This window comes from Oreochromis aureus, linkage group 2 (assembly GCF_013358895.1).
Source record: "Oreochromis aureus strain Israel breed Guangdong linkage group 2, ZZ_aureus, whole genome shotgun sequence".
Lineage (NCBI taxonomy): Eukaryota > Metazoa > Chordata > Actinopteri > Cichliformes > Cichlidae > Oreochromis > Oreochromis aureus.
The window spans coordinates 21,239,707-21,263,499 of NC_052943.1; the positions used below are offsets into that span (position 1 = coordinate 21,239,707).

Genomic DNA, 23,793 nt, shown 5'->3' on the forward strand with positions numbered 1-23,793 from the left:
AGCTGGCATGATGTAGGAGCAGCATGGGTGCGAGCAACTTTTTTGTCAACGCCCATGATGCCGCCCCCACCATGATCCCACCTTGGGCAATGCCCCATGTCGCCCATGCTTGAGATATACCAAGGACTAAGAGAAGAGCCAGAGCAAATGTGGAGAGTGAAGGCAACGGTTGTCCCCATGATAATCGAAGCACCCAGGCCAGTGATTCCTAAAGTGGGAGAGTGGCTCTGACAGATCCCAGGAACAACATCCAAGATCTCTGTCCAGAGGAGTGAAGTCCTAGGTGCTTCATATTGTAACTATACATTAATATTTAGAAAATCCCAACAATCAGACAGTCCAGACTCTATATAGTTTAATGCAGTGTTGTGTCAAAGTCCATATTGGGACATTGGAGGGCTAGCTGTTTGCATACCATTGGCACCTTGTGTTTTTCCGTATATATTTTTTTTTAATTTGCTGATTTATTTATTTTTGAAATCACTTTAACTTTTATTTTCAGAGCTGGTAAGATTTATTTAATTTAAAAGATTTTTTTTTTTTTTTTGCTAAAACATGGCCCTTCTTCCCAGTACTCCTCTTTGTTGACACATGATAAAACATGTGAAAGATCAATCGCAATAATCCCATAACACTGTGTGAGGATACGTGACATTGCAGTCACAACCTAGCAACTTTAATGCAACACACCATACAGCTTTATTGTTTGTTAGGTACTTTTATTGAGCAAGACACTGAAGTGCAGAGACAATATTTATTCAAAGTTCACAATGTCTCTGTCAAAGTGCACAGGTAAGCCTTGTTCACATCTAATAGCAATTTTCCTGGTGTAAGATTTCCCACGGTACTCACAGTAGCCTGGCCTTGCCGATTTTAGTTTACAGACAACAATGTCAAAAGGTTTTGTGCTTTTGGTCATATCACCATATGGCTCTCCTGCATCGTTACAAATGGGTGTCACTAGACCTGTGGTAGCTCTGATAAAGGTATTGGTCTCCTTACACTCATTGTTGTTGGTTTTAATGCGTCTCTTAGCTATCTCGCTAGTACACATGCCAACTCTCATCTGCTGATAAATATGCTGATTTATAAACTTCTGGTAACGCTCAACATTCTGACAGAGTACAGTGGCAGAAAGCAGCAGCACAAATGCAAACTGGATCCTCATGGCTCCCTGCTGAAGAAAATGTAAAAAAAAAAATAAAATTAGACAATGTGTGGCACCTGACATGAGCACTGAGTAAATGCATACATTTCCTCAATTTAGTTGTATATTGACTGGATATTGTTCATATTTTTGTTGTTGTTTTATTAAAATGTAGAGTGCTCACACATATCAACAAATAAAACTCCTGGAGAGTTTTTCTAGATATATACTCACTGTGGAAAAGTACATTTTTTAATAAAGTCATAATTAATTTATGTTGCATAAAGGCAGACCAAAATTAAATAGAAAAAAAAAAGGAAAAAACAAACCAACCTTCCGAGTTTAAATCAGAAACGTTGTCAGGTTGCTCAGTTCTCCCGTTCCTTTGTTAAGCTTGTGAAGCTTCAATGGAATATAAAACAGTAAAAAAAGATTTAAAAATGTTACAATATCAATACTACATCACAGAAATATAACTTACTCGTACCTGGAGCACAGTGACGGTGATCAGTGTCAAGTCTCTTCCCTGCTGAATCATTTATAGAACTCATTTTGAACTTTGATTTCTTGGCTCAGCAATACAAGGGGAGGGATTTCTAGATAAAATAGTTCAGTTGGGCAAAGGGAAAAGAAGGAAACAATGTACTTTTTTCACTTTTGGGGTGCTCTACAATTACACCAAACCCCTCGAGACTGGTACAACTTTTATTATATATCAGACTATTGTTTTCAAAGATAAATGAAATAAAATTAAAGTGTGAATGAAAGAAGAATGAAGGATTTTTGCATGAAGGGTGTGTAGTCAGGTATGTATTAAACAATACAGGCAAACATAAGTCATGTTCAGATGTGTAGTTTAATTTCAAATGGTTGAGCAAATTTGGTTTCTTACCCAACTAAACATACCTTTGAAAGGACACTCTGAGACAGTAACGATAAAGCAATGTATTGTATTTAATATATTGTACCTTGAAGAAAACCCTGAAGAAAACAATTTGAACATTGATTACGTCCCAAAATATCAGTCAGGCTGTTTCTGTGGGGTGGAATCTGAAATGCTTAACCTAAATGAACAAATCACAAATTGACAACATTTACATTTAATAAAGCCATTCAAAATCAACATGGCCTGAGTACTAAACCATCTGTGGGAACAACAAACAAACACCCTCTTCTGCTTGTATAATGCTTTACAATGTTTGGTGAAAGGGTTATATTAACAGGAAAGAAGGCAGTAGGTACACTGACTGATCCAAATATTTGCTGATCATAGTTCAGTTTCAGTTTGAGTAAATGATAAAATGTTTAAACTCCCAGTGGACTGTAAACATTTCTGACCTAAATCAAGGGCAAGTTTACTCAGGACTTTATACTGAGTATTTCTGACAGCAAAGGTTCTCCACCTCAATTTAGCACATTTTCCACATGTATATCTATTAACAGTGGTTCATTGAAAATTGTTTTAATAAACAGGTTGTGAATAAAGGGAAGAAGAAAAGATGGTCTCAACAAGCAGGTTATGAGCACAATGATAACAACATCTTGGTGCTAGGTTTTAGGTCCCCTAAGACACAGGAAGTAAGTTTATGCTAATTAGAAAATGTATACAGTAAAAACAAATATATCACTATTGTGCGACATGATCATGTTAGCATGCTAGCTAAGTTTCACACATCTGCGGTCTAGTCAGTACACGATGGAGTACCCCAGTGCCTCTCTCTCTCTATCTCTTTTGTGCCAACACATGCACACACACACAAGTTATGTGTAAATAATGAATACAATCAATAAAGAGTATATATATCTTTAAAAATATACATAATCATGGCTATGTTCTTCAAGGTGTTTTTGAACTAAGGAAACAGTATTTGTCATTGCCCAGACCATGACAACACACACACAAACTGCTAACGCTCTCACACAGTTCTCTACTTGTGTCCTGTGTGAATTCCCCTCCCTCTCTCTAGACATAACACCCTCTGAAGATAAGCAACACCTCAACCGACACTCACTTTGACTGCATGAAAATAAGGTTTTTAAAATGATTGAAAGGTTAACAGTTGTCTATATTATTATTTTTTTATTTCTTTCACCTTATTCAGCAAGTTTGCTGATATCATTTGCCACTATTTTTACAGTAAACAATATCCATGATATATGTAACACTCAGCTTTGACTTTAGTGGCACTATTAATCTCACTGTTTATTAATTCTAAACCAAATTGATTTTATGCTATCACATAACCACTTATTGAAAATATAAAAAATGGTTAAAATGGATATCCTATCATTCCCCTTTTTGCACATATGCATTCCACATGGCTGATGATGCTGCTACCACTAGAGGGTACCCTAATCCTTTTTATATCATATATAAGTCCACACAGAATACAGACAAGGTAAATGTTTAAACATGTATACTGGTTTCATTCATTTTACAGTCATTTTTTCCCACCTCTACTCTTTAACCCGATATTACTCTTAAAATATGAGTTCACAAATGTTTGATTGTTAACTTAAGACACAAAAACAACCACAGGTGTGGTCAACACTGCAGCTGCATGCAACTTCATTATTTCCAAGTTACTGTCCAAATCAATAAATGCATAACATTCAAAACAGTTTACTTTCAACATTTTTTAAACAATTAATTTGTATGCTCATTATACATGTTTGTACTTGCAAAGATCACCAAAAAGTGACAGTAAATCGGTTCGTGGCTATGTTAGCAGCAAGTATCACAGAATGAGTTCAAATCCATTTGATACAGAGGCAAAAAATAGACCATGCTAGAATGATTTGTTTGATGGATTTGTGAGACTCTGGAGTTTCTTTAAGACCGCTGAGAGTTAGCTTCATGTATCACAATTTGTAACCACCCGACCCACAATCTCAAGTAGAGAACATAAAGTACATCATCGTCTTTATGAACCTTGAGCATTCTGTGTTACAGGTCACACTTGTTCTGAGTAATTACACTCAGTGTTTGCTCGGAAGCTGAGGAATGGTCAACCACAACTTTGTTTACTAGGTTAGCTGCACACTCTGGCTTTCTGTTTCCTACACTGTTGTGCACTTTTACACAGTGCTTTGAGGCTACTCTTTTCTGAAGAATAGAAACAGATCGCTGTTGCTTTATTTAAAAAAAAAAAAAAGATTGATGCTGACAGTATATGGATAGACAATATTATGGCTTATATATTTAAAATCCCTGAGCTTTTAATGATAACACAGATTCATTTTTTTAATCATTAATATAATGGGTATTGATAATGAATTGGTTATGTAATAGAGTGTATAATACATTGTTTAGATTTTCTTTCTATGAGATTTTATAAACCAAATATAAGGTGTGTAGGAGGTTATTTAACATGGCGGTTTTTTGGTCATTAATTTCTAACATGCATCAGTGTCAGTTTCATAGCACCTAGGATAGATTTCTTCATATTTTATTTATATTTGATGTATGGGTTTCTTGTAGGTTTACGGATGGATTTCATGGTGTCACTGATGGTAAGGATGACGAATTATTTCCCGTGCACGTCTTTTTCCTGAATTGATTACCATTAATAATGGTTTAGGTAGAGTCCCATTGTGCTTAGAGGAAGCGCCTTGCTGATGTTGGTAATCCAAGCATCAGCTAGACCACCAGAAAGTCTAAATTTTGAATTTTGATGTCTTAATGTAAACACTTACTCCACCCTATAATCTAGATTTTTACTCTTAAATCATTTCCTATGTTCAGTCATACATAGGAAATGATTTAGGCTCAGAGGACAGTTATGCAGATGAGAAGATGAGACAGGAAAGAAGAGAGAGAGAGAGAGGATGATGATATGGACTGATTCTTATGTAGCACTTTTCTATTGGAGCACTCCAACAGCTTTATTAAACATGCCTCTTTCACCCGTTAATGAAAGGACTTTTTTCTATGCTTAAGCACTTTCTATCTAACAAGGGACCTCAGGCTGCATTTTGCCTTGTTGCACATGGTTACCTGCTTAACCTAAACATGTGTCCCTAAATCACATTTTTTCAAATAGTAAAACTAACAGATAAAATTACTTTAAGGTTTAACAATGTTAACCAAGACTAGAGGCTAGTGCTAACACAGACATCTAGCACAAACATGTTGAAGTGAAGTGTTCACCAACAGCGAGGTGCATGCATGCAGTGAAAGCTGAAAGACAAAAACATAAGCTCAAAAACGGAAACCACAAAAAAGACTGGTGTGAATTCTTTACTTGAGATGTACTTGCGTCAACTCTTCTCTTCTTTTGTTTTCCTCTTGTTTGACTTGTGTTTTTCTGTATTTTCCTGCTCTGTCTTATTCATTTTAGTTGTACAGCACTTTGGTTAATGCTTGTTATTTCAAAATGTGAATAAATTTACTTGACATGATTTCCTAGGTAACTCCATTCTAAGTCATTGTGAGGTAAAGACTTTTCAGTTTTATTTTATTTATATAGCATCAAATTACTGCAATAGTCACTTCAAGGTGCTTTATATTGTAAGGTAAAGAGCCTACTATACTTCAGAGAAAACCACAACAATCAGACAACCCACTATGAGCAAGAACTGAGTGACAGTGGGAAGGACAAACTCAGTTTTAACAGGAAGAAACGTCCAGCAGAACTAGCTGATCTGACCAGTTGGTGAAGGGAGGGAAAGAGGACAAATGCTATGGGCTTTGGCTGGTCAGACAAAAACGAGCAAAAAACATTACCTTGCATTTTTTTAAATACATTTTTACCTTTTGCATTTAGTGTTCTGAAAATCTATATTAAACTTATACAATGTATTACCACATAATACACTTTTTTTCTCACACTGCACAGAAACATTGAACAGCCACCAAGTGAAGCTCACACTGAAGCAAACGCCCGAAGTAACAACACTTCTAACCTTCAAGCAGATGAGCTAAAACAAAGGAGGACACCAGGTGTCTGTCCTGTCAGCTATACAGGAAACGGATCCAGTAATTTGCACAAGCTAAACAAAACTTGACAATAGAAGTTTAGGCACTGCCTGGTCTGAGTCTCCATTGCTGCTGTGACATTTGGATTGTAAGGTCACATCCATGTACCTAATTCGCATTGCATTAGCAATTCAGCCTGATCTTGGTGTAATGGTGTGGGCGACATTGTGTACCAAGAAGTACACAAGCTACTGAGCACACAAAGTGTTGAAAACATGACTTCACTGTGCTCGAATGGCATCCAAATTCTCCAAATCTAAAGCCAGCACAGAACCTTTGGGATATGGTGGAATAAGAAATGTGAAACATGAATGTACAGCCAAGAAATCTGGAGCAACTGTGTGAGCCCACAATCGTGGGATGTCCCAAACTGTGAGTTTTGTTTACTCTTAGACTGTGCTGCTGCAGGTTGGCTTGTGGTCCCACCCCCACCTCTCTTATAATAGCATCGAAAACATGTGAAAATCACACCTAAAATAAAGAAGTGGTCAACTGATCCAGGACAAACTCATTTTAGTTTCTTTTCTTGGCTTGACTTGTGTTAAGCACTGTTTAAATGTATAAATTTAGATGACACACTTATGAAAAAATAAAATGACTGTTCAGTAGGCTCCAATCACTGAATTATCAACATGCAATGTCCTCTCTGTCTGTACAATGCTGCCATCTTCTGGTGGGAAACATTCTGGTCAATTAACATTAGTCAGGATGTTTTGACTTCCTCAGCTGTCTGCATGCTAATTAGTATAAAGGGATGGATTCCATGCAAAGATAACATTGGGGAATTGTTAAGGCTCTCTTATAACATACAGTGTGATCTGTAAAAAAAAATAATAGCAAAACACTCTGTGGGTTTCATGTTATCAGAGTTAAACACTTTTATATTTCTCTGAAAGTAAGACATTTCTCAGAGCCTAAAATGAAAGGTTTTTACCTGCAGACCTGTCCTGTTGGACCAGTTCAAAGATAAGTATTCTTCTGGATTGATGTTAATAGTATGCACTAAAAACATTTAATATTTTTTTGTGAGTTTCTAAGTTTCTTTAAGACCACTAAAGCATAGCTCTGTGCAGATCCATTTTGCACCTTTTGCAACCACTAAGAATTAGTGATTAAGGGCTTATTGTGACATTTTTTTTTAACTTCAAAACCACAAACATCCTGGGAAACACAGCTTCCTATCACTTCTAGGTAATTACAACCATTACATCCATATCTGTCCACATGTAACTTTGCCCCTGCAGGTAAAAAAAAAAGAGTCATTGCTTACTGATGTTAAACTTCTTTAATACATTAAAAATTGAATGTGAATGTACTCATGTTTTATTCTAAAAAACAGAGCTGCCAAATAATGGCTGTTGGCAACTGTCACATACTCCTACCTTTACTGTATAACAAACACCCAGTTTTCTGTGTAACCGTCTTATCTCCAATCAGGTAAGGTCAGGTGTTCATTAAAACCTAAACCTATTAGAAATACTTAGAATCATAAAATGAAACAAACGCTAAATGTAATTTTAATCAAATAAAATGAATGCCACTTGTCCTTATTTTTTCGTGTACTTTTTAGAATTCAGAAGTTACAATTCAAATCGGTATCAAGCAACCAACACCTTTGAAAAATGTGAACTTAAAATACAAATGGAGTACCATTTTCGAGGAGAGGCAATCAGTCTTAACTGCAGCAGTCAACTGTCCATCAGCATCAACACACCATCAGAAAGCAACAACCCAAGAGCAATGGCAGACCAGCCCAGGAGCAGCAATATGTTTAATACCATAACTGGTGAGTTATAAGTGAGGAGGAGCCATCATGGAAGGCCGGCGGATAGAGGAGGTTGTTGACATTCAGAAATCCTACCAATGGCTGGACAAAGCTGGACTGAAAGAAAGCACAGAGGCACAAATTATGGCAACACAGGAAGAAACTCAGTGCAAGATCCATAGAGGCAGGGGTCTATCTCACCAGGTAAGACCCCAGGTGCAGGCCCTGTAAAGATATCCCCTCAGACAATCCAGCACATAACAGCAGGGTGCACGACGCTAGCAGGCAGGGCATACATGTAACACCATAAAAAAAGTGGCCGGTATAGTATACAGGAAGATCTGTGCCGAGTATGGCCTGGAAGTTGCGAGGTCAAAATGGGAGTCGCCCCCTGGGGTGGTCAAAAAGGACTGAGCCAAGATCCTGTGGGACTTCCAGATACAGATGATGACTAACCAGCCGGACATAGTAGTAGTGGACAAGCAGAGGAAGACTGCTATATTGATAGATGTACCAAACAACAGCAACATCAGGAAGAAGGAACACGAGAAGGTGGAGAAGTACCAAGAGTGGAAGAAGAACTCGAGAAGATGTGGAGTTTGAAGGTAACAGTGCTCCCAGCGTTAATCGGACCACTCGGTGCAGTGACCCCAAAGCTACGAGAGTGGCTCCAGTAGATCCCAGGAACAAAATCCAAGATCTCTGTCCAGAGTAAAGTCAGAGCAGCAAAGATACTGTGCGGGACCCTCAAGCTCCCAGGCCTCTGGTACAGGACCCAAGCTTGAACCTGGATGGACCCCCTTTTGACTTCTTGACTTAATTCTTTATGGCATTGATTAAACAAGGTGCTGAAAACATTCCATACTGACATACTGTATGGTGACATAAATATAATGACAGCATCATACTGCAAGTAAGACAGCTGTGAATCTCCCACTTCACCCCATCCCAAAGGTGCTCTACTGGATTGAGCTCTAGTGACTGAAGATAATATAAAAAATGTATTAAAAACTCACACATGAAAGATTACTATAGTTTCAATGGTAGTTTAATTTTAACATTCAACATAAGTATCAATTATCACTCACATAATCATGTTTTTTAAACCTAGGACATATACAAGTGTTTGATTTTACAGTTATTTTCATCGTCAATAACTAATAACTGAGGTGCTTTATTTTGTTCAGAATGAAAAGCCAAGCAATCAGTATCGGGATACAAAGATGTGCAAAGGGTAAAAGGAAAAGAGGGGACAGTTAAAGGCTGGAACTGCTGTAAAAATGAGGGTAGAAGCTAACAAGTAGGAAAATGAAAGGGAATAGGTTGTGAATGAAGGAGACACTGTGGGGAAAAGATAATATCCTCTTGAAGACTGAAGAAAAGTAGGGAATGAAAGGAAAAGGTTCAGAGTGAAGAAGCAAAAAGAACAAAAGTGTAGAAAATCATAATTTTAACACTGTTGCAAACCTTTAATAGCAGAGCTGTAAATTTACTGCAAAAGTGTGACGATACTTTGCCTCTGTGTAAACAAAGCAACATTGTATAAAGTAAACAGTACAGTAGTAGTTACATCATATTAATACTTTTAATTGTGTTAGTCAACTATGGGCAATAAGAAACCGCACAGGTGATGTATTTTTGTTCAGTCGTGTTGTTGTTCCTTGCATGTAATCAGATTCTCTCATGTGACAAACTGACAGAAGCTATTTTTAGTTGTGATGGTGGAGGTTTGCTGTGATCACACTGAAGCAAATTACATTTTGGTCAACAAGAGCACAGGATTGTTTTTAACCTCCACCTACAATGTCAACACTCAAATTAAAACCATTATTGAATTACCAAAATCTTCACCTTTACAATAAAATGATTCCTTCCATATGCATTTTAAAGCAAATATTGGTTCTTGCTTTATATATTGTTATTGTAACACAACAAATGCTCTATTTTTATAAAAGAGGGTAAAACACAGAAATTGGTACGTGGTACTGCAGTTTCACATTCATCACAAAGCTATGAGGCACTTTCTACAGAGAATCTTTCAAACTGAAAGAACTGCCACGTGGTTAAGGCTTTATATTACTTAATTTGAGGTTTTTACATTTCCTAGGACCTTAAAATACAATCTAATTAAGAGATTAGGGAGAGGTATACCACGTAAGGCCACACATTTATTTTGATTGTTGTTATGGACTGGTGTGAATTGCTACATGTGACACTATGATGCTTATTTATCCAAAAACGACGAGTTATTCAGTAGCAGCTGTTGAAAATATTGCAGCAAACCTTTTGGATTTCAACACAGGCACATCAAAAGTAGTGAACTTGCATAAATCAGCAACATTTTTCAATAATTTCTGACATCCTTATCTGTTAAGGCAAAAACATGTGACTTTGGTGTATTGTTGTTATTAAAACAGTTTGTCCTTGTTAAGCATTAATTGAATAGCAAACAGCAAGAAGTGGCTTATTTGCTATTTATACCAAGTTTGACATCTCACATTGCAGCATTGACGTATAGGTATTATGCAGGGTGTGACATCACTCCATTTGTTAAGGGTGTAAAAAATACCTTGGAGCACAACCAGCTACACTCAGTAAGTTACTCTTGAGAAAGCTCCTTGTTATTTAAAAGGATAACTCAAAAAAGATGTCTTCCCGTCTCCACTCGTGTATGTTTTAAATCTCAGCAGTCTAACTCTAACAAGTTCAGAGTGAGCATAATGCTGAATTTACAGCATGTTTTTCATTATTATTGATTTCTATGGGAATTTCTGATTCATAACATTTTCCAATGAATAGCAGATGCCTTTTCAATTTAATGTCAAACCTTATGTGGCTCCAAGTGTGGCGTGCAACAGCAAACAAGAATGACACAATATTAGAGCAAACTGTTAAATCATCTCTGTGAAAAGAGTCTTTTATGGGAACTCACATGTGAGGATAATGTCCATTATATAGAGAAGCAGGTTAGCTAGGCACATACAGTTCGCTTTCAGCCTCCAAGAAGGAGGACTTCAAAAGCCTGCCACCTTTTCCTTTGTGTGGAATCAACAGAGCTCTTTCTTCTTCTCTGCTCTTCTCTCCCAGTGTCCCACACATTGGCACTCACATTAACATCATGCAAATACACTTAGAAGATATAAAATTCATTGGGTTAGGGTAAATATTTATATAGATTTACACATATATAAATTCATATACTTTTAAGGAATGTTAATCTATTTTGCTGTGTACTTCTTACAAGGTAAAAATAACATTTTTATACTATGTAACACATTATATAATCAACATATTAAAAAAATCAGTCCTTTTATCATCTTTTAGAAAAAAAAATCCATAATAAAAATAACTTCTATGCTTTTTCTCACTTATATCTTACAATATATTTTCTCTCTGTCAAAACACACACACGTGTCCCATTTTTGTTTTTGTTTGTCGTTTCTTGGCAGCAAATTGGCAGCGGTCAAACAAAATGTGGAAATTAAAAATTGCGTCATGCTGGTGCTCATCAATGTGGAAAATTCTCAGAGCGACAACTTCGTTGATGTGTGGAATTCACAAAATGGCGGCGGTGAGTGCTGCAAAACAAACTGCTGTGCTGTTACAACGGGCATTTGGAGCAGCCGCATTCCAGAGCGGTTTCCATCTCCTCTGAGTACGAGGTGCCGTCTGTGCAGCGGAAAACCACCTTCCTCCGTCTGGTCTTGGTGACGCTACAGCAAACACCAGGTGAAGCCTGGCAGGATCTGGAACAGTCCATGCGGGGAATCTTGCTGGTGGATGTGCATGTTCTTAAGGGTTGGTGGCGCTTCAGCTGTTCTCTTACCATTTCTCCTTGACATGTGATTTCTGCATGTTGGTGGAGTTAACAAAAAAAGCACATATTTTAAATCATAATATGCACTCATTCTCTGCTCATTTCCATTTCTTCTTTTTATAATCTTTTAGTGTTACCTGTGTCACAAGTAGGCCCAGTGAACCCTGGCTGACAGTGACAGAACGGCTCTCCCCTTTCTGACACCCGACACTCCCCACGCCCACAGCGAACCCCCCTGCATGCTGGAGGCTCCTGTCGTCGGTTACAGAACTGACCCTGATAGCCTTCATTACACTGGCAACTGTAAGACTGACCCTTGGGAACACACTGGCCATGAGAACATCTGGAGAAAGAGCAGAACAGAAGGAAAACATGTTACAGGAGAGAATTATACTGGGGTTGGTATGTGGTTTCATCCATGGTTGCTTTAAAACCACTAAACCCACATGATTTCGAAATCTATACTAAACAAAGACCTGGCTCGTATGACAAAATGGCATTAGAAACATCACAAACAGGTGGCAATTATTCATTTTATATGACAAACAGAAAATAAAGCTCGACCAGGGAAATTTTGCTTCTGTGTGTGGTCAAAGGGTCTTACACGAGGGTTTCTTTCATTTCTTTACCCCTATCAGTATAACTTAGCAAGACTAATCAGAAATGTCTTTTTCTTAAACTTTTACAGGATGCACGCTTTACAGAATGTGCTTAAGTGTGCCCATATCCATGAGTTAGTAATTGCAAGTTCACATTCACACCTCACATACAATGTCTCTGCCATTTTGGCTTACCTGTTGTTCTGACAGGGGTTTGTGCCTGTCGTCTGGTCACACAGAGCCCCACTGCGTCCAGGAGGACAATCGCAAGTTACTCCCGTCTCTCCTCCTTCTCTGCATGCACCCTGTGCACAAACACTGCACGAATGACACCCCGCAAGAATGCCATCACCCTAGTGACAGAACATAAAATAAGAAATCAGTGTTAGAAACAACAAACATGGAGGTAGGTGGCACAACCAGAGACATGTTTTGATATTGCCTTAATGCTCTAGCCCTTCAAGGGTCCACATTAAATATGTCTCCAAATTGGAAAGACAACGTGTATACTTTTCCATAGCAGCTACTGACTTTGTTGAAGTGCCCTAAAACTCATCAGACTGAAAAAATCTATTCTACAGTGGCTTATATTATGAAAGTGAATGCTTGCTTGGATTGGATCCTCGCTCTGAACCCAAAACAGAACACTGCTGTCATAAGGTTTTTCACTATGATTTTTTTACATGGTATTTCAGCCAGATGTCCTCTTACTATTGCCAAACATAACTTTCTTTGATGATATGTTGATAGGCGAATTTACAGGACAGAGTTACGGGATTATGAGTTACAAAACCAATGTAGGCCATAGAGTTCTCAATAAAACCTTCAAGGCTTCTTAACAGCACTGAATGAACTTATAATACTTTAATTCTAACATGCTACTGTGCGTTCCAGTAAATGCTGTGAAATCTGTGCTATCCGTTGTGTAATTACCTTGCCCTCAATTCTTTGTAGCTGTCCTGCTCCTCTGGATCTATAACTCAGGTCTTGAGGCTCCCCATTGATCTGGACATTGTGGACGCAGCCGCTAAAACCCTGAGGGGATCGTTCGGGCCCTGGACGCAGACCTGAGGCCACGACCTGGGATGGCACTCCTGGGAATTGGTGAAAATAAAACGAGAAACAAACATAGAAATGAGCATTAATAACAATGGAAAGTATAGCATAATGTTTGATTAAGATATTTCCTTTATTGGTTTCATTCTGGCTTGGCTTACACTGAAATACAACAAGAATACGCCATTGCAGCTCTCACTATTGCACAATAACAGTATGTCTCTCTTACTCGAGAAAAAAGGAGTTACTGTTCTCAGAGGCGTGTCTCTTTCTCTTTCTTGAAGAAAAGTTGAATAAAAACAGTTTTCCACTTCCTTACCACAACCCTTGCTGTGATTTAGTGCGCGTTAGTCTGCGTGCGTGTTGTGTGTGCCTATACGCGTATGTACCCATGCGCTGCATAGCAAACAGAAAATAGGGTAGGCAAAAGTAACATCTGTGTACGGCAAATGCATCGTGTTTATAAAAAATGTGTGTGCGTACCTCCTATGTAAAGCTGTGTGTTGTGGTCGACGGAGGGCTGGCGCGCCAGCTTTCCCAGGCTCTTGTTGGTGCTGTTATCCACCACTAGGCTCAGTGAGTGGTTCTGAATAAGCAGCTCAACTGTGTGGAAAAGCCCATCATTCACAGACTCAACGCTGTAACGAACGCACAAATGCACACAAACAGAAAAAAAGGACATAATTTCAGTACGTGCATGATTATGATAGATTACCGTTGCTTTCTAGACCAGACAGGAGAATTAAGAAGGGAAAAACTGTTAGAGCAAATTGGAAATGCCAGACACAAAACAGACTCCAAACATTTTCGAGTCAAACAATTTTTTTCTTTGTTTTGTTGTGTTTGCAAATCGACCAACCTAAATGAAAAAGAAATTAGGGAAATCTGTGTCGAAATGCTATCCTGAGACATAAAACAGACTGATTACATCCTCAATACTGTGTTACTTTGGAAGGGATTATAATGTGGGCTTGATCTATTTCATGATTTCCTAACATGGGGGTTGAGGCCCAGTACTTTCTAGCAGCACATGGGCTTGTTTGTTCTGATGAGCTTAAGCCTCGGGGCAAAACCGGATTCTTACAATTTAATAGCCGGACTCAACCAGTTTGGACCATTGTGGTAAAGATCTGATATTTTTTGGAAGAATAAATGTTTCCATTGAAGAGAAGTCTGCAAAGAACTAACATTATGACCTTTTGCACCATGTTTGACCCTGGGAGGAAAGTGTATGTGTTCATGTGTGAATGCGTGTGTCTGAGATTCTCTGCTAAGTGGTTTTTGCTGGAGGGGAGACAGACAGCTATAGAGACAGTGGTTTGGCAAAGCTGAGAGAAGGAGAGAGAGAGCGAGAAAGAGAGACAGAGAGGGAAAGAGAGGTAAATCGCGGGGTGGTAAAGTTGACCGTGCCTCCGCTCAACCAAGTTCTTGCAGAACATCAAAAACAGAAATGAACAAGTGAAGCTACTCTTTCTGCTGGTGGTCTGCTCCAGACTCCCACAGCGAAACATCAGGACAATACTTCCCTTTGTCTGCAACCACTTATTTGCTAACTAGCTAAGGAGCCTTAAATCAGCTGTGATTGACAGCTGTTTATAGAGCGTTCAGATTACAGCGATGTTACATTAACAGCAAATGGAGCAAGGTTTGTGAGTTCTGGATATGGGCCAGTGTGACTTTCATAAAAATGCTGACCATTCAGAAGGACAAAAGAACAGTATGGGTTACAACATACACTATAACACATTAACAGGCTTTAAAAAGAATCAAGAATTTATTATCGACTCATTTGCTTTGTCTCCTCATGTGTCAGTGTCCTCGACAACTGGATAAAAATTAGCAATCTATTTTTTTAACCAGTTTTTATTAATTGAAAGTGCTTGATTGAAGGTTTTACAAGGACATGTGACTGTCCATCAACAAATGTGAAAACCATTTGATTGTCATGACATCTGTCGTGTTTAGCACGCAGCTAAAAGCTTGTAAAATAACAACTGTAGACTCAGTACAGACACATACATGGTTTCCATTAGGAACCATGTAATTTAATAAAGGCTGAGAACAGTCCTAGAAAACATAGCAAAATGATGGTCTGCTAGCCTGAAAAATCAGTTATGTACCTCAGCAGCCTCCTTCTCAAACCTAACTTTGTATTACTCTAGTTCTTTCATTTTTTGCATTACATATAATTTTTTCTTTCCCCTTTATTCATCACTTCCCTTTCCTTATCTTCTTCCTTGTCCACTTCCCCATATCTTCTCTTTTTCTCTTTTTGCTCTGCTTCAATCACCTTTCTAGCCCTAATGTCATTTAATAGTCATTTTTACCCTATTCATCTTCTAAAGCTTCTTTGCTTTAATTCCAAAAGCTCTTCATCTCATTTTCCCCTCATTTGCTCAACTGCCTGCTTTCTTAAATTAAATGGAGCTGCTCACAAAGCTGAAAACTCTCAGATTGATTTGTTGTGCAGGAACCTTATAAACACATTTTTAACCCATCATACATGGACATGTAAAACTCAGCACTGGACTTGTTGTGAAACCAAAAATCCACCAGATGGAAGTAGCTGACTAAAGACTAGCGTGTCTGAGTCTGAGCAGCTGGCAGCGCTGCAGGTGGGTGTGTGAGTTTGAATGTTACCGACATTAAACTTCCTTATTTTTTTTAAAGTGGATATTTTCAATAGCTTGTCCATGATTTCTGTGCCTGCATGTTTATGAATTATTCTGCAGATTTAAAATATATAACAGCAAAAAGGTCCTGGGTTTAAATACACTGGCCAGCTCGAGCCTTTCTGTGTGGAGTTTGCATCTTCTGCCTTTGCTTAGGTGGGTTTTCAACAGGTACTCTGGCTTCCTCCCACAGTTCAAAGACATACATATTAGGTTAAATGACTGATCTAAATTGTAAGTAAACTTTAAGTATGAATGTGAGCAGGAATGAGCGCTTGTCCCTCGGTATTAGCCCTGAGATACATATACATATTGTCCAGTGTGTGCCCCACCTTTTGCCCTATGACAGCTCGGATAGGCTCCAGCCTGACCATTAATTAAACAGCCAGTTACGAAAATGGATGGATGGATACAGTGTATGCCTGCAAATGTGTGCACAATTATGTATGTTTTAGATACTTCTAAAGATGACTCTGTTAGCCCTGTGTATTAGTACAAGAAACTGTCCATTATAGAATTCAATAAAACAAACACACAGCCGTAGCAGATTGAAACTGCCTCTCTCTCTAACTTTCACTGTATTCATCCAAAGCCACAAGGGATGCTAATTTCCTGTCAGTCCAAAATCTTGAATGAGCACATAAACACACAAATAAACTTCACCAAGAAAACTTCCCAAACCCAAAAACTGGCTTTCTGTCATATAAGAGACTCTAATACAAACCCAGAAGTAATTACAGGTCATTGACTTTATCTCAAACTGAAAAAAAAAACCAAAACATATTTGGAATAGAAATAACCATGGAGATCCACTTACACTGTTAAATCTAATTAGCCACTCCTATCATTTATTACGGTGTTTCTGAAGCACATTTGCTGCGTCTCTATGTGAGCTTGCAAACGTGCATGTGTGAATGTTTTTTAACAACTATACATCTACAAGTTTATACAACTACAGTAGTATGTAGTCTTTGTGCAATATCGATGTATGTTCGAGTGAGCTAACTTGTTTGTGAGACTGTATGTATGTGTGTGTTAAACAGCCCAGTCTGATTAAAATGATGCTCAGCAGACACACATCCCAGTTCCATATTGCTGTGGTAACCTCAATTAGTCATTACTGAGACGGCAGCTGGAGAATGGAGCACTCCTTCACTGTTTTCCTTCCTTATTTTTTCAGCTTTCACTAAACCAGGCTGGCCAGTTCAGATGAAATTTGTACTTTTCAGGAGTGGATTCACTGCGTTTTGATGTCGAGTCTCAGGAATGAGGACTTGTTGTTTCAGGCCTCTAAGAACTCAGTATTCAAATGTCTCAATAGCCTCTGAGAATTTTAAACCTATAATGTTCAAGGATTGTCTGTCTGTTTTAACCACAGCCTTGTGGCTTTAAAGAGCCAGATTCAGGTCAGACATTGAGTCACTTTATTCACCCAAATGAAGGTCCAAAATCTTGAGGAAGCCCTGTATCTGAATAGAAACTGCTTGCTATGGTCAATCGTTTGTATGTATGTTTCCATACTGGGTGTATGTGATACACTGTATATTTAAGTGAGTTACAATTAAGGAACACCTGCACAATGTTATAAAGTCCAACTGTTATGTTACGTTATGCCCTCCAGAAATGATTATGTTTGACATAAGCTCAAATCTATGGCCATTTATAATGTTTCTTCCATTCTTTGCATCACTTTCCCTTTTCTCTTCTTCAACCATCCGTCATCATCATCCTTCAACACTTTACCTGTCTTTCTTCTGTCTCCTTTCTGCCCACTCATCCATTCCTCTATCCTTTTTTTTCTGTGCTGCCTTTACTGCTCGATCCCTTTCTCCTTTCAAGTACCCATCCATCCCTGCATCACTCTCTCTGTCACTTGCTGATGAATAACAGTAGATGTGCTCTCTTTGACCTGATGGGAGATTAGTGTGACATTTAGTAAAGGGCACCACATGAATACACAACAAACACATGCGCTGTGCCCCCTCCCCTGCACACTGGCGTGCACACACAAAGGCACACATTTTCATTTAACACTTTCATCTGGTGCTAATGAGGGCTCAGTGAAAGACTTGTACACCTTCCCCTGCCTCTCCTTCTGTTGCTGCCTTCCATCTCGATTTTTTTTTTAACTACAAAAAGAGACATTCCCCTCTTCGACACATCCCTTGTATTCATTTCATTTTAATTATTCCCTCAGGTTTCTGCCTCTGCATTTCTTTAGTGAGGCCTGTTGAAATTCTACTCCTTTTTGGAATCCTTTATTTCTTTTTATTCTTTTTTTGCTGTTGATATTTTTGTTGTGTTGTTAGCTCCATTATTGTTATAGCAAATAACACTGAACAGCTGTTATCAGTTGTGATTACTCATAAGTTTGGTTAGTCGTCAACTTCTTGTACCTATAGTGACCCATATTATGTAGGAAATATATAGTGGTGGTGAATAAGTGCATATAAATTCCTGATTGTATTCTACCAGGTTATCAGGGTGATACAAGTCACTTGTCACCCATCACATGGTAACCTGTGTTCAGCATTGTGAAAGTGTATATTTTAACGCTACACTTTAACAAAACTGAAATGTAACCCAAATGGCGAGTATCAAACTCAAGTCTTGAAGGTCAATGTTGTGTGACTTATTCCACGGCCGACTCTCTTCTCTCCTTCAGCATATTTCTTGAGCTGTGGAAACATCATTCATGATCAGTGAGATGTCACAGCCATCATTAAACGAGGTGGTAACTGCATACTGAGCTTGCCACTTGGTGAAGCAGGCTGTCAGTGGGTGATATCTATGTGTGATAGCAATGCATGCATGGCCTCTTAACTAAATTACATGTATGGAGAATGCAGAAAGTGACTGTGCATGTTTTATGAGGAAAGAGAAATGAAATTATTACATTTGCTATCATTTAGGTTGCACACAATGTGTCTTAATGGCTCTTAGTAATGGTTATTTTAATAGCTATTACTGTAAACTGTAAAAATTTGTTGACAAATGAACTCCACAGGGGACCTTACATGTAATCTGTAAGAATCCACAGACTGACTGGTTTCTCATTTAACACTGGTCTGTGTTATCTGGCCATGACTGCTTCATTTCAGCACACTGTGCCAAACTGGCTTGAACATATCGCCCAGGCTCTCTAGTTTCTTCACAAGATAACTAACCCAGGGATCACTCAGAAACATCCCAGGGACTGGCACTGGTTTCTGGCCCTGGCTGTACAACCGCTGTATAGACAGTGCCATATTTGGGATCTGCCAGAATTGCTGTGCTAAGATTGTGGTGGTTAAACAGTTACGCCATTCTGGACACTATCAGTTCAGTGGTGGCAGGGTGTTTTGCGGTGCCTGCCCAGCCATGTGGTTTGAGTCAGTTTACAATGTATTTCTAAATTAGGGGAGATAAGATAGACCATTTGCAAAAGTCAGAGTCATGTAATCAAAAAATGGCAATGCAAAGCAGCTTGTGGTAAAATAAGCCTCAGTACTGGAGTTCTGCCTTGTCTCCTTTCAGAGACATTGTTTACTGAGAGCTATAGCATTGTAGGCTTAGACATGACTTCATTGTATGGATCTTTGTTTCATACTCTGTCACTCCCATATCCGGATTTGTTTCTTCCCATTTGACACTTTATTTTTTTCTGCTTTTTATGTTCTTAAAGTACGGTATACGTTCTCCCTCTACCCTGTCGTCATCTGTCTCTCTCCACTTTTCTCAGTTGTTCTTGCACTGTGTCTGTCTGTCTCCCTTCCAGGCGTGGCTCATGTCAAGTTAACAAGACCAGACAAGGATAATTCCCTGACTCAGTCTGTGGTTTGCTTTTTCCCTCTGTTCTTCGCCCTCTTTCACTCCATCCCTCGGTCATCCCTCAGTCCTCTCTCATCCATCCTGCAGTTCAGCTGCATTACATGGTCTTTTCATTTCGACGGCTTCTATCCATCTGTTTTACCCCTTCCGTTTTCCTCCTTTGGCGGGCAATGTATTCTACTCAGTTATCTGTTTATTGTGTCGTCTGGTCTTTCATTCATGCCTTCCATCCAGCATCAGTCCATCCATCTGGCTTTCTGGGTCTCTTTCTATCATTATCAGACTGTTAGCTGATCAATCTGTCTTTCTATGCATCTGTGTGTCTCTCTTGCTGTCCCCTCTCCTAGTCAACCCTTTCAGCCCTGCCTCCATCCCACCCCATCTGTGCCAATACCTAATTAGATTCATCCCATCATTTTCAGTCTTTCATTTGATCCTTCCTTCCTCTCTAATGATCCATTCCTCTTGTATTCTCCTTGCTTTTCCCAATATGTCATTCATTGTTAAACACAAGCACATATTCTGTTTAAGGTCATATTTGAAATATGTGGCCTCCACATGTCACCCTACCAAAAGAAACAGAATAGCACCACAGAAATCAAAAGATTACACAAATGTCAACAAACAAGTCAAACATGATAGGTTAGTAGGTTTTTCTTTCCAACCAAGAAAGAACATCTTTAAATAAAGGGCTGCAGCTCTGAAGCGGAGCTGAATGACTACTGGTGGAGGTGTGGAACAAAGTTGATTACTATCAATACATGAGTCTTCTAAACAACTGCTAAATATCTAACAGTGACAACATCTCTACTGAGCTATGGCCCTCTGTGTTTTGAATCCTGACACAGTGGTAAAGGCACAGCATGGAAAAAAAACAAACACTGACAGATATTGTCCTAAAGGCAAATTCTTATTTTCCACCCAAATGGCACAGATTGTATACAAGGTTTAAATAGACCCAATGTTTATCACATTGCCTAACCCATATGGAAATCGCATCTGATGAAAAACATGCAATCATGTCAGTAGATACAAACACCAAATGTCATATAAATAAAGCAGCATATATTGTCTTTACAATTTAACTCTACTACATGCAAAGACTTTCTTGCTTTATTTTGAGAATTAAAATAAATGTAATTAACATCTATCTACCTGAATTTCTGATTTTCAGAGAAAGGCAAATCTAAGTTTGTCTAATGACATAGAAGCAAAACAGGCAATACTAATAATAATAACAATAATAATATTAATAATAATAATAATAATACATTTTATTTATAGGCACCTTTAAAGATCCTCAAGGTCACTTTACATTAGTACAACAAAATAAAAACATGAGGTAAATGAGAACTAATAAACAAGTATGAAAGCATAAAAGCTAAACAATAAGCTAAAGTCAAATAGAAAAAATTCAAATGTATGCAGATTTTACTGTAGGTAGATTATTCTGAACAATTCCTACAAAAATGTGACGGTGTAAATGATTCAAATTTGAAATATCTGATGCAGAGCCAGTCTTGCCCTTGACCTAGTAAACTGTGGCTTAACTTTTCTTCTCCTTAAGTTACATAAGGGATTTGTAGTATGATGTAATATCTTAATCTTAAACTCAAATTCATTATGAACGGGCTGCATATTATCATTAAAACCAAAGACCACCGTCTCCTTTTCTTATGACCTTGTTTTTATCCCGAGAAAGTGTGAAAAAAACCCCACAAAGGAAGATGTTAAGAAAATCACTCAGAAATATACAGCAAGGAGAATGAAGAGTGAATGAAGCCCCCCCCCACACACACACACACACAAACACACACACACTGCTCACTTTAATACACTGGAAAAAGAAAAAAAAAAATTCAACAGTATTGTACTTGGATTAGCCGAGTGGTGCACTCACCCTACCCTGTGCAGTAAACACTGTCTATGTACAGTAAATATCTGGTCTAATATATGGCGTTTCATTACAAACACCCACTAGCTGTTTTTGATATTATGTAGTAACATAAATACACATATTTTTGTGCTGATGAGCCCATGTTACCACTTGTATACTGTTCTCTGTGTGTTATAAAAACCACTTGAGGTAATATGGTATGCAGTTTTTCATATTGTGATTTTGACATTGTATTAGCCTCTTCTTATGTGTGTATGAAATAAAACTATGGATGACATCACCCTCAGTGTATTTTACAGTGCACCCTGTAGCCTTCAGACGAGAAGTTGAAAAAACTTTATTGGCACTTAGTGAATTGTGTAACAACAGCTTACATCACTTGCTACTGCTTGAAACAGGATACATTATTTGACATTGCTTACTTCAGGGTTGCATTAAGTGACTTCTTATTGTATCAAGTGACTTGTTATTTAAGCGTTTGAATTGAAGTTTATGACTCGTGTTACAAAACACTACGTATCTTATTCCAGTTGGATACAGTAACCAAATATAAGTATAATGACACTAAAAGGCCTCACAAAAGTGTTCTATTACTGCTAAAAAATGTTATCATGTTCTTTTCCTTGATTATCTTTGTTTTTTCTTATGGACATGACTGTCCTGTCAGTACTATAAGTGAATTTTTCTAGAAACTATGACGCACTTGCTGTTTTTGTAAAAATATGTAGGCAGATTTGTGTGTGGATGACTAAACCACTAAAATCCATTTTCTTGGTGACCTTAGTTTTTAGCACGTATATGTGTATATATGCATATTTTCTGTTATTGTAAGTTTTTTTAATCACTTTGAATCCCTGTGATGTTTATCAAGTGGCTGTAAACTCAAAAATACATGTCTATGTGAGTGAATGTTTTTGTAATCTTTAACCTACTGTTTACTCTTTGAACCTTAGTAATTGAATTTTGTTTTCTTCATGGTTCTCGGGGAAGGTATGCATCTATGTGCTTTTTATTTTTCAAAGTGTGCTTAAAGTAATTTGAATCTATGTATCAACACAATGCTTGTTTTAACTTTAATGGAATGTAAAAGCAAAATCATTTTAATTGATGTATTTCCACGTCGGAGTAAATTTAATAATAAGTCTGCTGACATTAGCGAGATAAAAGTGATAGAAGAGTGGATGGACCTTTATTCTCTCCTAGGTACTTAAGGCATGCTTAAACTTGACCTTCACAATGCGGCAAATGATTAAAATAAGTGAATGTGAATTCCAGGAATGTGAGGGACAGCTTTTCTGTTTTATGTGGCCTACCTGTACACAGTGGTTGGTGGGTAGTTGGCGATGTCGTAAATAAGACGTATGTGTCCCTGATACAGCTCAATTGCCAGAGGATCATGGTCCTCCTTGTACAACAAAATACCGTTGTCTTTGTCTGTAGCCACCTGGAGAGACAAAAATGTTGGACACAAAAACAGCAAAAAACATAGTTTAAGATCATACTATAAGGTAATAATTTTGTCAAAGTAATGGAGCAATGCAGCAGTCAGAAATTACAGAATTTGATACACCGTCCACAATTTGTCACAAGTTGTTTTAATTTAATTTAATTCAGTTAATCATCTGCTTAAAAGTCATAGTGGCATATTAGAAGCAAATGGACCTGGTTTGTTCATTTTTATTTAGATAAAAACAGGGTTTGTGTCCATATGGCGCTATTATATATGTGTGTATAACAACATATAGAACAGCATCATCATTATCATCATCATCAACTGCATCATGTGATCATTCATTACATCACTTGAGTAAAACAACTTCAAGTTTGCTAAGCTAATCTTAGCTAACTCGCTAAATTAGCTAACTAGCTAAGATAACCTTAGCTCACTTGAACTTGTTTTACTCAAGTGATGTAAGTGATGTGGGAACTTTTTCTAGTAAAACAAGATTATGTCCCCTGTTCAACTACAAAGTAATTGCTGACTGCAATTACTCAAATGTGCACTATTTTTTATAAATTTGAAAAAATATGGATCAGCTTTTCTCACTTCAC

At 38.0% G+C, this 23,793-nt stretch overlaps 1 protein-coding gene across 1 annotated transcript in view; it reads right to left on the bottom strand.

Moving 5' to 3' along the window:
- Nucleotides 1-8,920: 8,920 nt before the first annotated feature.
- Nucleotides 8,921-23,793, bottom strand: part of slit3 (slit homolog 3 (Drosophila)) — a 233,364-nt gene continuing 218,491 nt past the window's right edge. Inside the window, exons 33-38 of the mRNA XM_031732754.2 lie at nucleotides 23,055-23,185; nucleotides 13,846-14,000; nucleotides 13,240-13,400; nucleotides 12,502-12,659; nucleotides 11,845-12,050; nucleotides 8,921-11,739 (exon numbers count right to left, since the gene is read on the bottom strand). Coding sequence (XP_031588614.1) covers nucleotides 11,492-11,739; nucleotides 11,845-12,050; nucleotides 12,502-12,659; nucleotides 13,240-13,400; nucleotides 13,846-14,000; nucleotides 23,055-23,185 — 1,059 coding nt within the window. The 3' untranslated portion in view covers nucleotides 8,921-11,491. The remainder of the gene's footprint in view (nucleotides 11,740-11,844; nucleotides 12,051-12,501; nucleotides 12,660-13,239; nucleotides 13,401-13,845; nucleotides 14,001-23,054; nucleotides 23,186-23,793) is intronic.